The sequence below is a fragment of the Harpegnathos saltator genome, unplaced genomic scaffold, assembly GCF_003227715.2.
Source record: "Harpegnathos saltator strain DR-91 unplaced genomic scaffold, Hsal_v8.6 scaffold295, whole genome shotgun sequence".
In the NCBI taxonomy this organism is placed as follows: domain Eukaryota; kingdom Metazoa; phylum Arthropoda; class Insecta; order Hymenoptera; family Formicidae; genus Harpegnathos; species Harpegnathos saltator.
Window position 1 is genome coordinate 2,560,008 of NW_020230089.1, and position 15,584 is coordinate 2,575,591.

The window sequence follows — 15,584 nt, forward strand, 5'->3', positions numbered from 1 at the left end:
AGAGCCTCGGAAATCGTAATGGCAGACCTTACGATTCTCCAAACGACGACCAATCGGCTGCTTCCAACGATATCCGTTGGAGAACATTGGATGAATTCGTGAAGCTACCACGGATTCGCTGATGCCTCGTGCGTGTAGGAGTCGCCACTCGACGGCGACTCGACGAAAAAAGAAACAGACCTTATCTCCCCGCCACTGACCGCGTGTGGAAATTCGGCTTACTTCTCGTTAAAGCGTGGCGAGTTGTGTGAATCTAGACTACATCAAGATCGAACGTCACGTAAATGGCGAGCAGCGTATATGACGTATATGAGACGGTGATATAAAGAGAAAATAGGATTGATTTGTCGCGCGATCTCTCGAGTCAAGTCGAGTCAGTCGTTCAGCGCGAAGGCCAAGTCGCATTGTCAACAGCCACAACGGACGTCGACGTGCGCACGGACGAGCCGTTTCCCGTTTATCCGCGGTGGCGAACGACACGTCCGCAGGAGGATGGCGACTTGACCTCTCACGAAGAATGGAATGCTGTGCGCAACGGTACGTTTTAATAATAACGGTAGCTGTGCGAACGGAATTTATTTGTCGACATGTGCCTCCCTGTCGTCGTTGTCGACGTCGTCGTCGCTATTCTGAATTTCATTCCGGATATCGTGTTTGCGCTGCTGCGATTGTCCGCTTTCCCCCCGAGACGAGGTCGAATTCGTGCGACGGAAAGGTTACGCGAACGTTTTTTCCTTGATCGTCGCGCATCTGCAAATGTCGAGCGTCTTCCTCGCGACTCGACGGCGATATCGTGCACGCGCGTATATCGTGGCGTATTGCTGCACGATCGCGTGTCTTCATACTGTCGAATCGCATCGATCTCGTGATTATACACGCTGTGTATAATGACGTGCAACAACTCGCCACGTTCTTCGATTCCGTGGAGTTATTGTTTCTCGAGGAACATAAAGATAGGAGTGGATTATTGAAGTAATTCGTGTCGCGTTGCGAAATTACGGAGAGAATTTATTTCGGCCTTGCGACGTCGCGTCGCAGAATTGCAAATTGTGCAGTTTAAATCTCAAGCGATCAAACGGGCACCGGATATTCACGGATGACTCGCGTCTCGCTTTGTTGTGTTCTTACGATTTTTTGTCTCGTTCTTCGGGCGATGTGAGTGACTAATTTATATGAACCAATGACATTTTCTATGTAACTTTCAGAATATCGAAGTAATATCCACTCTACTGGTGCTACTAAAGGTATAAGGTAAATATAAAAAATTGATGAAATATATCAGATTATTTCGTAATAAATGTAATCACTCATGCATCATTTTAGAATAATCAATAAATATTTTTTATTTTTCAGAAATCATTATTTATGAGCTTAGAAATAAGAGATTTATATAATTAATTTAAAATTGAATACATAATTTATTTTTTAATCAATATTTTGCAACAATCTATCCTATGGGAGTACAGTTAAAATATTAAATTTTTAAATACTCTATTTTTAAATATCCTGTTAACATAGATACAACGTATATTGATTTATTAAAGCATATGAAATGTCAAAATTGTATTGATTGTAACAAAACATATTTTGTATTTTTGCATTACATCAATATGAATTATTTTTGCGTTATAATTATAAGCATCAGTTGGAAAATTTAGTTGACAATTGAATATACATATATCCTGTTTTAGTTTTAACTAGTAATATAAATAAATGTTAATAAAGATGCAAGAAAGCGTACCATTTTAAACAAAAGATAAATTTATATGTTATAATTGTTTTCATGTTAATATTTATTCCATATAATATTTATATGGCTTAGAAAAATATTCTTTTCTGTAGAACAATATTAATATTTTTAGCGTCAGTTTGTCCAGATGTATATAGCCCGAAAAGTATCCTATATATTTAGACACTAAAAATTAATAACTTCTGGTAAACTGACAATTTATTTTTCTTCAAAGATGGCGGATGTTGATCCTGAGACTCTGCTGGAATGGCTTAGTATGGGGCAAGGAGACGAAAGGGATATGCAGTTGATTGCATTAGAGCAATTATGTATGCTCCTGCTTATGTCTGATAACGTCGATCGTTGCTTTGAATGGTATGCGAATGGAATGAATAATTGTGCTGTAATGATTTTCGATGTCGACACGCGATATAACTTTGTGCAATGTTTGGTATGTCCACTAGTTGCCCGCCACGCACGTTTCTCCCAGCGCTTTGCAGGATCTTTCTGGACGAATTAGTACCAGACAGTGTCTTAGAAGTGACTGCACGAGCCATCACATATTATCTTGATGTTTCGGCAGAATGTACGCGAAGAGTGGTGGCTATGGAAGGTGCTGTGAAAGCTATCTGTAGTCGACTGTCTGGTGCCGGACTCGGTTCTAGAGCTAGTCGAGATCTAGCGGAGCAATGTATAAAGGTACATACAAACGAGTTGTTTTTAGATAAAAGACAATACGGATAAAATTCTGTATGTGTATATTTTTTCTTATTCAGGTATTGGAACTTGTGTGCGCAAGAGAAGCGGGTGCTGTGTTCGAGGCAGGCGGCCTTCCTTGCGCCTTGTGTTTCATTCGAGAACACGGAGCACGTGTACATCGGGACACATTGCATTCGGCGATGGCAGTAGTCACCCGATTGTGCGGCAAAGTGGAACCCCAAGATAAAGCTCTGCCAGATTGTGTCGAAGCTCTGTCGGTCTTACTGAGGCACGAGGATGCACATGTCGCAGACGGGGCGCTTCGTTGTTTCGCATCGTTGGCAGATAGATTTTCTAGAAGAGGCACCGACCCTGCGCCGTTGGCATCAAATGGATTAGTTTCTGAGCTTTTGTACAGGTACACTCGTATACATATATGATATATATGTATGACCATTGATGTATTATTTTATATTATATATTATCATGTTTGCACATATATTTTTCATGTACATAAACCATTTTCTAGATTATCAAACGCTGCAGGACCGGGCACTTCCGCTACAGCAACATGTAGCAACCCAAAAACGCCCCCGCCATCTAGTACTGCGACAACAGTTCCGGCTCCGGAACCAAAATCCTGTGCTTCAGTGTCAACCATAATCAGTCTTTTATCAACACTCTGCAGAGGATCACCATCGATCACACATGATCTCTTACGTTCTGAATTACCAGACGCGATTGAGAAGGCACTAAAAGGGGACGAACGATGCGCCCTCGATTCTATGAGACTGGTTGATCTCCTTTTGGTCTTGTTGTTCGAAGGGAGATCGGCATTGGGCCGTAGTACCACAGGCGGGCCGTCCGGACCCTTATTACCAAGACTGAGACGCTTGGACAGCGCCGGTGAGAAGTCCCACCGGCAGCTGATCGATTGTATACGTTCAAAAGATACAGATGCGCTGATAGAGGCGATCGATTCAGGCGGGATCGAAGTCAATTTTATGGATGACGTTGGGCAGACATTGCTTAATTGGGCATCCGCATTTGGCACGCAAGAAATGGTTGAGTTCTTATGCGATCGAGGAGCGGATGTAAACAAGGGTCAGCGTTCATCTAGCTTGCATTATGCGGCTTGTTTTGGTAGGCCAGCCATTGCCAAAGTCCTACTTAGACACGGTGCTAATCCCGATCTACGGGACGAAGATGGCAAAACACCGCTTGACAAAGCTAGAGAGCGCGTCGACGAAGGACATCGAGAAGTCGCGGCGATATTACAGTCGCCTGGCGAATGGATGTTACCGCCGAATCAAGAGCATCGGAAACTCGAGGCGGAAGTAGAGGAGTTCACCGAGCCGAAGGGAGATCCCGAGATGGCGCCTGTCTACCTGAAAAGATTATTACCAGTATTCTGTGCAACTTTTCAATCAACTATGTTACCGAGTGTTAGGAAAGCAAGTTTAAGTTTGATCAGAAAAATGGTGCACTACATCCAACCAGAGTTACTTATAGAGACCTGCGGGTCCGATAGCACCGGAGGATGCGGAGCTATGCTCGTGGAAGTCATCGCTAATGTATTGGACAACGAGGTAAGGACATGTTATCTTAAAGCGAATGTCAATCGTTTCGTCGAGTGTCGCTCTGCGATTTCTTTTTTTCTTTCGAATTTTGTTGAGCGAAAGAGTAAGATTCTCAAGAATAAAGAAACGTAATGAGGAGAAAGAAAGAGATCCCGACGCACGCGCGCAGGCAGGGAGCAAGTCAGAGTCGGCGGTTTACCAAGCGATTTAGTGGAGATTGTTCGCAGGAACTCGAAATAAAGGCGCCGTTGCCACCGTCTACAGCTTTTAAGGCGTTCATTGGCCCGAAATTACCCGGCCTTACCACTCGCAAGTCCTCGAGTTCGCGCAACTACATTCTCGATAAGACGGTAACGTCTGCTGTGCTGCATATTTCTATCGCCCGCTACTTGCAGAGAGAGAGAGAAAGAAATCCTTTTCAAAGTCCTCACCAATGTTGTGTAATTTCGTATAATTCCGCCAGTCTCCATTAATTTTGTTCGTTAATAATCACGTAGAGCGATCATTCGTCTACGTTTATGAGCGTATTAACACGTTGTACGTATAAGTGCGCATTCACTGCTCATTTACTTTGAAGCGTGGAACTTAGCTAACACACTTACGCATGTCGTTCTCTATTCACTCGGATATTTCGTACAAGTAGAACCGCGCGTACACCACTACTCTTCACCAAGTCGAGCGTACGATTAATTTTAATCTCAGAGTAATCGTGAGGCGCGCTGGTAACACTTCTGACATTACGGCCGTGACATGCGTCTCTGTGAGAGAGACCTCGCGGTGAATGGATCTTTTACTTATCATTAACGTGCGATTTGTCTACAAACTAATATAATCGACTGACCGAGTTGCAAAGAGGGCGAATTAAAGAGACGTGTACTCACTAGAGAATTATGTACTTTCGACGAGGCTGTCGAAGTATCTGATCCACCTTTGTCTACTGCCTGCTTGCCGCTGATGGGATCTAAAAAAAAGTGTTTGTTTGCGTTTCTCGATTTAGAACGTAATTCTAGGAGAAGAATATGCCACATATAACACGCTGATACATTTATTATGTATGAGCTTACGATTGTAAAATAGTCACTTTTACGTAGCCAGAAGTCAATTACATAGTTGACATAGTTGACTTTGACTTGTTTTTTTTTTTTTTTTTGCCAACCTCTGGTTTGCAAAACCAGTCTTGACGTTTCAGTCTGAAAACAATCGTCTAAATGTTTCTGTGTTCTGACGTTTAACAGGAGGACGAGGACGGTCACTTGGTCGTTCTGCAGATGATACAGGACTTGATGATTAAGGGCAAGGACGAGTTCTTGGAACACTTCGCACGTCTAGGAGTATTCTCAAAAGTAGCCGCCCTGGCCGGACCGCAAGAGACCACGCCTGAACCGGAAGCGGAGTCGAATCAATCAGGCGAAGAACAACGGATGGAGGATGCGAAGGAGCTACTAGTGGGAAGAGCATATCACTGGAGGGACTGGTGCATATGTCGAGGTCGAGATTGCCTGTACATCTGGTCGGATGCGGCGGCCCTGGAACTATCGAACGGCAGTAACGGATGGTTCCGATTCATCCTCGACGGCAAACTGGCCACCATGTATTCTAGCGGCAGCCCGGAAGGCGGAACGGACACGTCGGGTAAGCACAGTCACGCCACTCGCACTCTCGTACCTACGTACGTCGAGAAGCTGTCCGTTCAGAATTAGAATGGATCACGTCGAGATTCGCACATTCATCGTTCATCCCGCTACTGTTGCCTTCCTTATTTTTTACTCGAAGTATTGCTTCTTCGTCCTCCATCCGACTCGTCCTCGTTCTCAATGGCGATAGATGAATGTCTTATCCCGAGTATCATTTTTATGTTACACATTCGCTCATTCGTGATTAACGTCTGTGAGGGGAACTCTATTTAGAGAATAACTGGTTTTACTAACTGCCTACAGGAAAGGGGAGGAATACAGAGTCGCTTACCACCGAAGGTAGGTCACATACATGTTTAACTCTCTCTCTCTCTCTCTCTCTCTCTCTCTCTCTCTCTCTCTCTCTCTCTCTCTCTCTCTCTCTCTCTCTCTCTCCCTCTCCCTCTCCCTCTCCCTCTCTCTCCTCTCTCTCTCTCTCTCTCTCTCTCTCTCTCTCTCCATTTATCTATCTATCTATCTATCTTTCTGTCACTATTGCTCTTTCTCTTTCTTTCTCTCGTAGTCGGGCAAGCTGTCCTGTCTCTCTCGATGTTCTAAACATTCCACACGAATTACATACTCGAGAATCTCATAGCATGCCGTTTACCCTGTCTGTTATAACTTGATAGCACGCACATTTCATTCTCTAGCGATGATTTGATCTCAGCTTTCGCTGAGACTGGTCAGATGAATCGTTTGTCCAATGTGTCTCCGTCATTTGCAGAGAATCGCGGCGAATTCCTGGAGAAACTGCAAAGGGCGCGCAGTCAGTTGAAAGTGAACTTTGTGAGTCAGCCTGTACTTTCGCGGCCCGGCACTACGCGCTTGGTTGTAGGAAACTGGGCATTGTCCAGCAGAAAGGAGAGCGAGCTGTGCATACACAATAGCGACGGCCAACAGCAGGCCACTATCCTGAGGGAAGACCTGCCCGGTTTTATTTTCGAGTCGAACCGTGGTACCAAGCATTCCTTTACAGCGGAAACCAGCTTAGGTACGAAGAAAGTCTCGAATCATTTGTAAAACATATACACCTTTATATGATATATAACTTATACAACATATTTTTTCTATATATGTGATAATATGATCTGGCTATTTCTTATACTTCTATATTTATTTCCTATGTGTGTGACAATGTAATAATATAATTATTATTTTCTATAGTCAACAAGAGTCTAGAGCTGATAGAATCTAGAGATGTTTATATAATAGGTCCGGAATTCGCGGCAGGATGGACTGGCAAGAGAGGCAAGAGATTGAGATCAAAGATTGAAGCAATCAAGCAGAAGGTGAAGGTGCAAGCGCAGGAGATTTACGAACGTTACTTCAAGGCAGCACAGGCTCAACCGCGCGGCGTAGTGGCAAAACTCGGCGCCATCGTCAGCCAGATCGAGAAAGCCACACAGAAACAACAATCAGGCAATCGCGAGTGGCGTAATATACTACAGACCGCGTTGGAGCAGCTGAAGGTGCTGCTGAACGAGGAAGGTCGGGTGTCTGCGTACGAATTGCACTCCAGTGGCCTCGTACAAGCGTTGCTCGCTTTGCTAGCCGCACCTCCTGGACCTTCGCCACCAACTCTCAGGGCGACCAAGCTTAGGATGCAGAGGATAACCGTATTCAAGAGCTGCTTTCAAACGAAAGACATGAATAAAGAACACAACTCCGCGAAAATTTTGGTTCACAAACTGGTCTCGGTGTTGGAGTCGATAGAGAAATTACCTGTCTACCTGTATGATACACCCGGATCAGGTTACGGTCTGCAGGTGATTAGTTGTACAGGCGTATTATACCATCACAAGTCTCTAGTTTGATTTACATTTTGTTTTTCCTTGCTTTTTCTTTTTGTAGATCTTGACAAGAAGATTGCGCTTTCGACTGGAGAAAGCCTCCGGCGAGAGCGCGTTGATAGACAGATCCGGTCGTAGCTTGAAGATGGAACCGCTCAGCACGATACAGCAATTGGAGAATCACTTGTTAAAAATGGTAGCTAAACAATGGCATGATCATGACAGATCCACGTTCACGTTCGTGAAGAAACTAAAGGAGGAGAGTAGGATAATGTTCAAGTATCAGCACGACTTTGACGAAAATGGCGTGCTATATTGGATCGGGACGAACGCCAAGACCTGTTCCGAGTGGGTGAACCCGGGCCAATATGGTCTGGTAGTGGTCACGTCGAGCGACGGAAGGAACTTACCTTATGGTCATCTCGAGGATATTCTTAGTCGCGACCCATCCGCATTAAATTGTCACACTAATGACGACAAGCGTGCTTGGTTCTCGATAGATCTCGGAGTCTGGATCATCCCGAGCGCTTACACTCTGCGACACGCGAGAGGCTACGGCAGAAGCGCTCTGAGGAACTGGATGTTCCAGGCATCGAAGGACGGCGTCACGTGGATCACACTGTATGCCCACGTGGACGATTGCTCCTTGAATGAACCAGGTAGCACGGCCACGTGGACGCTGGAACCTCCGAGCGAAGAAACACAAGGCTGGCGGCACTTACGATTACAACAGATCGGCAAAAACGCCTCCGGCCAGACGCATTATCTATCGGTGTCTGGCTTCGAGGTTTACGGAGAAGTCACCGGCGTGTGCGAAGATCTAGGTCGCGCCGCCAAAGAGGCCGAAGCCGGTGTGCGAAAGCAGAGACGATTCATCAAGACGCAAGTCCTCAAACATCTGGTCGCAGGAGTTCGAGTGGCCAGAGGTTTAGATTGGAAGTGGAGGGATCAGGATGGTGTGCCACCAGGTATACTGAATGTCATTCATGCCTGACTACTTACTAGATCCGCAATTTACTTAATTATTTTGCAACTTACGCATAATGTCTGAGTATTATTTATTCGTGCATTATTGCGATTATTCGGAAAAACGAAGGTCTATATCTAATAAATAACTAAATATATTATTAACACTCAGTGTATGTGCGAGGACGGTATAGAACGGAATAAGTAGATTGTTTGTAAATATAGGTGACGTAAAAATCAATTAGAGCACTCTTCCTGATATAACAGTAATCAACGTAATTACTGACATTTGACTGTAGGCGAAGGTACAGTAACGGGTGAGTTGCACAACGGATGGATAGACGTGACGTGGGATCATGGTGGATCGAATTCGTACAGAATGGGTGCAGAGGGAAAATACGATCTCAGATTGGTCGGCACTACTCTCGAGACAGACAGCGCAGCTAAGTGTAAGAGTAGCGGTGGAGTTTTAACGGGTCGAAAGTCAAGTAGCACTCCCAGCTTACCAGATTGCACCGACACAGCTATGCGTGGCTCGGTAGCCTCCACGGATCAAGCCGCGAGCGCGGATAATCTGGCGGCAAAGGTGCGGTTCTTCCTGCAGTCCATATTATGCGTGTTCGCTAAATTGAAGCGATTTATATCTCCTATATCTGATTGTATTTTTTATTGTTAATTTTTCATATACTTCTCAAGTTCTTATATTTGTTTTATATATATATTGATATGAGAGATGATGTATAATTCTGATTCTTACAAGCAGCAGGCTGCCGAGTCGATAGCCGAGAGTGTGTTATCAGTAGCACGTGCTGAGGCGGTCGTTGCTGTAACCGGCGAAGGTGGAGCGAACTCTACAAGCGAACTATCAGTCGTACTGCATCCTAGACCTGACACAACCGTTACTAGCGATTTAGCCACTATTGTTGAAAGCCTCGCCCTTAATACGGATTGTCCAGCCAATAGTACTAGCAATCGTGCATCCAGCTCCAAACCACTTTTCGCTACTCTAAGAGGTAACAAGGTGAGTTGTATCGATGCTTGTTCTTCTGAAGCTTTCCGCGGTTCTACCATTGTGTACGATCTCGCAAGATATATATATATATATATATAAATATATATGTGTGGAATTGTACCATGCAGGCCAGCGGCGGTTTATTGAGTTTAGAGGCTGCCGAGGTTCTGGATCGTATGAGAGAGGGTGCTGATAGATTACGGAATAATACTAATAGTTTTCTAAGTGGTGAACTACTCGGCTTGGTTCCCGTTAGAATCAGTGTGTCTGGCGAGTCCGATGAGAACTCGCTGAGAATTAAGTCTGTGTCAAGGCATCATCCTACGGGGATCACGGATGGTATGTGTATTACATTGATATATAGTGAACCCTTTTTTCCAATCACCATGACACTCATTTCAGCATTGTGACGTTGGAATTTCGATCGAAAGAACAGAAAGAAAAACCACACACACAGACATACCACACACACACACACACATACAGACACGAACGCACGCTATATACTGATATCTTGTTAACTGTTACATCTTTTCAATCTCTAATGCTCGGTGTGACGGCAGCTGTCACACAACTACCGCTACCGATCTCTCTCTCTCTCTCTCTCTCTCTCTCTGACCGAATTGATGAACTTCATTCATCCTCTCGTGCTGATATATATAGTGTATGTAAAAATTTAGTACGTTTCCTTCGAATTAGTTGCTAAAGACTGTACTCGAGAGAAAGAGGCTAGCTCGTCTACGCAAAATACAACGGGTGGTTGTCCTGTTGTGGTTACCAATCCCATGTCGGTATCTGTGCCTAATCTCGCTTGTTCCGATGCTAACAATACCTTGGAACCAACAGCTGCTACTGGTTTATTGGAAACTTTTGCTGCGATGGCGCGAAGACGAACGTTAGGTTAGTCTTCAACCAAGTATAATTACATATCAATGTGAAAATTACTCGATGTTAGCTGGTATTCGTAACGATCACGTGTATACTCGCTACCTCAACGAGATATCGTACGCAAACTTTTCCGTTTGTGTGGCACAATGCGTCAATGATGCATCTTGTCTCCAATGACAAAGTCCAGTGATTGTCGTTTCCACAATAACGCATCTTTGCAGGACCTACGGGTGGGCAGCATCTCGCTTCGAATTCTAATACGAGCTCTAATTCACGAGGGCCAAATTCCGTGTCTAGCCTCGTGCGACTGGCGCTCAGTCCTAATTTTCCCGGTGGATTACTTAGTACGGCGCAAAGTTACCCGAGCTTGACAAGTAGCGGACAGGTGGCCGGTAGTGGCGTCACTACGACGACTGGACCAGGCTTAGGGCAAGCGCTTACCATGTCTCTGACTAGTACAAGCAGTGATAGTGAGCAGGTAAAACTGCAATCTTCTCGAATGGTGATGCGTGATGGAAATGCGTTTGGCGAGCACTGCTCGTTTCTCATCCTCAATTCCAGGTCAGTCTTGAAGACTTTTTGGAATCTTGCGGAGGCGTGGCAACCTCCAGCGTTGGTGGAGGTCGAACCACCGGTGCACCTACGCTCCTGGCCGAATTGGAAGATGACGAAGACGGTGTTCTGGAAGAGGAAGAGGACAACGAGGAGAACGATCAAGAGGTGAGTGTACGTATATTCCTGTACGGTATTTTCGCACCGCTAAAACGCGGATTCAATTGATTATTAATCAATTTCTTAGCCTGTTATTAAACAAACATCGTTTCAGGAGGAAGACGAAGAGAACGAAGAAGAAGGCGACGGTTGCGAGGGTGAGTACGAGGAGGTGATGGTGAGTCGTAATCTCTTGGCAGCATTCATGGAAGACGAGACCCCGCAGAGCAGTAAGAGACGCGCGTGGGATGACGAGTTTGTGTTGAAACGTCAGTTTTCCGCTCTTATTCCCGCCTTTGACCCGCGTCCTGGACGAACGAATATCAATCAGGTGAGTAACGTGTTTCATGCAATAAGTGAAATGTAGGTGACAACTCTTCTTATCATTCTTCATCTTGGAATATTCTCGCGATAGACAACGGATTTGGAAGTTCCCCCGCCCGGCAGCGAGACGCAAATCAATAGCCGCGTTGGATCGTTGCCTATGCCTAGACTGTCTTTGTCGTTGAAGGGGCCAGGATTCCCTGGTGTAGCGGATGTCGAGATACCCCTCTCAGATCCCCACGCCAGTATCTTCCAAGCGGTTCAGGAATTAATGCAACTGACCGAATTGGGCAGTCGCCAGGAGAAACTGAGAAGGATATGGGAGCCGACCTACACGTAATGATTCTGACTTTTTTCCTTATTAACTTTGTTTCTTCAATAATTAATTTCATTCTTTATTCCAACATTTTAAAGAAGGAAAAAAACTAACTAATCAAATCGCACTGATCTTGCTTTGTCTTTTGTTTTTTTTTTTCCGTGCAGTATAATATACAAAGAAGCCAGAGACGAAGAGTCATCCGGCAGAGCAACACCGATTGTGACACTGTATTCTCGTAACGCCACGCAGAATGCAAACGCATGCACTGTGGAGGACGTTCTGCAGCTGCTGAGACACGTATTCGTCTTGAGCACAGTGCGAGATGATGGAAGACCGGCCGCGTTGGAGCAAGAGGAATCGGACGACACCGCCTGCTGGATTCATCCGGACGACTTCACGTCCAAGAAGATCACGAATAAGATTGTGCAGCAGATTCAAGACCCGCTGGCATTAGCCGCTGGCGCGCTGCCAAATTGGTGCGAGGAACTCGCACGAAGTTGTCCGTTCTTGTTGCCCTTCGAGACTAGGCGACTTTACTTCAGTTGCACCGCTTTCGGTGCCTCACGATCGATCGTGTGGTTACAAACGCAACGCGACGCGATTCTCGAGCGGCAACGTGCACCGGGTTTGAGCCCACGACGTGATGACAGCCACGAGTTCCGTGTCGGCAGGCTTAAGCACGAGAGGGTCAGCGTGCCCAGGGGAGATAAGCTGTTAGACTGGGCGGAACAAGTGCTGAAGGTAAAATATTTAATTTTGTATTAAAAAATATATTTTCGGTAAATTTTAACTTGTGTCGACTCTTGCGTCATTGAACGAACAGCGAGTGAAATTTTCTTGATACCTAGATGCTTTTTTATATCTCCGCGCGTCCTTCATTGTCCTTCTTCATCACTCAGGTGCACGCAAGTCGGAAGAGCATACTCGAGGTCGCGTTCGTAGGAGAGGAGGGTACCGGCCTGGGGCCTACTTTAGAATTCTTCGCATTAGTCGCGGCGGAACTGCAGCGCAGAGATCTAGGTCTCTGGTTGTGCGATGATGCTAACGATGCGGAAGGCGACGACGAGAACGGTGTGCGGATCTTGAGCGAGGAGCAGTGTGTCACCACCGAGGAGAAGATCCGGCCCGCGGGTTATTATGTGACACGCGCCAGTGGCTTGTTCCCAGCTCCGCTGCCGCAAGACTCGGCAGCGTGCGACCGCGCTGTTCGATATTTCTGGTTCCTAGGAGTCTTCTTGGCGAAGGTTCTACAGGATAATAGATTAGTAGATCTACCGTTGTCCCGTCCATTCTTAAAATTAATGTGCCGTGGTGATATCTCGAACAATGTCAATGAGAAAATCGGTCTCACCGGCGTCACGCAAGAGAGTATGTCATCCAGCATGTCGAGCAGCTTTATCTCGGAAGAGGGTGAGACCGACGCCGCGTATTCCACGTTGGAGCCTTGCCCATGGTACGCCGGATTACTGGACATCGAGGATCTCGCCGAGGTGGATCCCGTGCGGGGGGAGTTCCTCAAGGAAATACAGAACGCAATCACCAAGCGCGATCGGACCTTCTCCGACGGCCCGAGCGCCGTCGACGAAGAGACGTCGTTATTGTACATTTGTCATCAGTCCGGTATTTCAGTGGCCATCGAAGATTTAGCATTAACCATGACGTATTCACCAAGTTCGAAAGTGTTTCAACACGATCAAGTGGAGTTAGTGGAAAACGGCGCAGACGTTACGGTGACGATAGAGAACGCGAGGGAATACACCAATCTCACCATCAACTACTGCCTTAACCAAGGGATATGTAGGCAACTCGAGGCGTTCAAGTCGGGCTTCTCCAAAGTCTTCCCCATGGAGAAACTGCACGCTTTCAGCCCAGAGGAAATGAGAGCGATGCTTTGCGGCGAACAGCATCCGCAGTGGACGAGGGAGGATCTGCTCAATTACACCGAGCCAAAATTAGGATACACGAAGGAAAGGTGAGGCTGCATCCCGATAAGTTGTATTTCTGTCTGAGATCAGGTGGATCCTGTTACAAAAAGAATTGCTTCATGTTCGTATACATTTTTTTTTTATTTCAAGAACGTCGACTCGACATTTCTTTCAGACATTTAACGTGATGTTTTATGTTATATGCTTAATATCTAAATTGCTGGTTTCTTATAAGATTAAACTTGATGGAGAAATGACAAATTTTTTGCACCATCCTAATAGATCTTTACGTAACAAAGAGACATACACAGAATGATCGCACATACATTTTTTTCTTTTTCTTCATTCATTTTTCTTCTTATATATGACATATATACTTTCCTTTCAGCCCTGGCTTCCAAAGATTCGTTAATGTGTTGTTGTCGCTGACGGGTTCTGAGAGAAAAGCGTTCTTGCAATTTGCCACCGGCTGCTCGGCCCTACCTCCGGGTGGTCTATGCAATTTACATCCCAGATTGACCGTCGTGCGCAAAGTGGACGCCGGCTCCGGTGGTTATCCTTCAGTTAACACCTGTGTTCATTACTTAAAATTACCAGAATATCCTACCGAGGAAATACTGAAGGAGAGACTCTTGGCTGCTACTCGGGAACGAGGATTTCACTTGAATTAAAGAAATTTTATTTCGCTCGCCCGAGAGGAGAAAGAAGGGATGCGAATTATACGCGGAAGAAAATTATTATACTTAACAGAACGATATTACATGTTATATATGTAGGAAGACGAGTACGCGGCCTTTATCGTAATTTGATATAATTTTATTTTTGTTTTCCCTGGTATAAGAGGTACACATAATATAAATATATATAACGTAGTGTATTAAAAAAAAAAAACGGCAACTTAGTAACCTGGGACGGAAAGAGCTTTGTTTCTGCAGAAAAACAGATATGTGTCCACATGGCGTTGAACGTACTAATTGTTCTATCTCTTATTGTCGTTTCGGTTTTTCACGAATTCGTGACGCAAGATAAATCACAAGCGTTCCTAAATTGTCTCCGTTTCAAAGATACTAATAGGCAGAATGTCGTCGCGATGCTTCAGTAAATTTCCATAAATTATAATCGCGATACACACAATCGAATGTTACTTCGAGCTCTCTTCAAAATCACGTTGATTTCTTGTATATATTATGATCTTTGTAATATTTTATATATACATATATATTAAAATAGGTAGGACAAGATAATACGATATACATATTTATATCTAATGTAATTACCTGCTGTGAATTAGTCAATATCCTCTTGTTTTATTTTTCTATTATCATTTGTTGTTTGAGACTCACGATTTGCAGGTTACAGTTTGAATAATATTTTTGCACACCACATTGGTTATTGACACGTATTACATTAACTATTATTTGACAAATATCTTTTCTTTTTTGTGTACTAAGAATTATAAGGCAGAAATTGTTCGAAAAGATATACATATATACACATACATGTGTGTGTATGTATGTATATATATATATATATATACACATATACATACATACGTTTATATATATATATATATATACACGTATACGTTTACAACTGGACAAACGTTTGTAAGTGATCCGTTCCAGGTATCCGATATTCCGCTGTAAAATTGGTCCATTCAGAGATCATCTTTTTTCACTGAACTTTCTTTTACCTAGGGTTTTCCTCGGGTATAATCGCTAGCCTCATGGAACGGAAAGTCAAGAGTTCCTCACACTGTTGAATCAATATATTGTGTATTTGCTTTTTTTCCTCTTCAAAAATATCGTACTTCGGATATCTAGTCTGCATAAAAGGCAAGTTTAATGAGAGAAAATTTCTATATTTTCTTTATATTAAATAAAAATATTTACTATACACACTCGACATATACACATGTGCGCGTATAAAAATCCAGTATCGTGTTACGAATGTTTATGCAATGAGAGT

The 15,584-nt window shown here is 44.4% G+C and overlaps 1 protein-coding gene across 3 annotated transcripts; it reads left to right on the forward strand.

Annotated features, from left to right (window-relative positions):
• The first annotated feature begins 213 nt into the window (after positions 1-213).
• On the forward strand, positions 214-14,556 carry Ufd4 (ubiquitin fusion-degradation 4-like). Of its 3 annotated transcripts, none has more exons than XM_011149580.3 (22): positions 214-537; positions 1,206-1,251; positions 1,965-2,104; positions 2,194-2,428; positions 2,506-2,846; positions 2,958-4,017; positions 5,244-5,640; positions 5,946-5,981; positions 6,406-6,672; positions 6,894-7,447; positions 7,533-8,439; positions 8,737-9,023; positions 9,201-9,458; positions 9,578-9,788; positions 10,149-10,349; positions 10,559-10,815; positions 10,899-11,063; positions 11,164-11,379; positions 11,464-11,708; positions 11,856-12,432; positions 12,591-13,663; positions 14,005-14,556. In XM_011149580.3, exons 3-22 carry the CDS (start codon positions 1,965-1,967, stop codon positions 14,285-14,287), a joined length of 7,710 nt encoding a protein of 2,569 aa, XP_011147882.1. In that variant the 5' UTR covers positions 214-537; positions 1,206-1,251; the 3' UTR covers positions 14,288-14,556. The 3 variants fall into 3 exon arrangements, with proteins under 3 accessions (XP_011147882.1, XP_011147883.1, XP_011147884.1); XM_011149581.3 differs by having other exon boundaries at positions 10,899-11,057; XM_011149582.3 differs by lacking the exon at positions 5,946-5,981.
• Positions 14,557-15,584: the final 1,028 nt, after the last annotated feature.

Bases quoted from the DNA above. Each gene is read 5' to 3' on its own strand.
- Ufd4 (XM_011149580.3), top strand. From the start codon at position 1,965: ATGGCGGATGTTGATCCTGAGACTCTGCTGGAATGGCTTAGTATGGGG. The intron at 6,673-6,893 runs GTACGAAGAAAG...TTTATATAATAG, and splicing joins TACAGCGGAAACCAGCTTAG to GTCCGGAATTCGCGGCAGGA. The intron at 11,709-11,855 runs GTAATGATTCTG...TTTTCCGTGCAG, and splicing joins ATATGGGAGCCGACCTACAC to TATAATATACAAAGAAGCCA.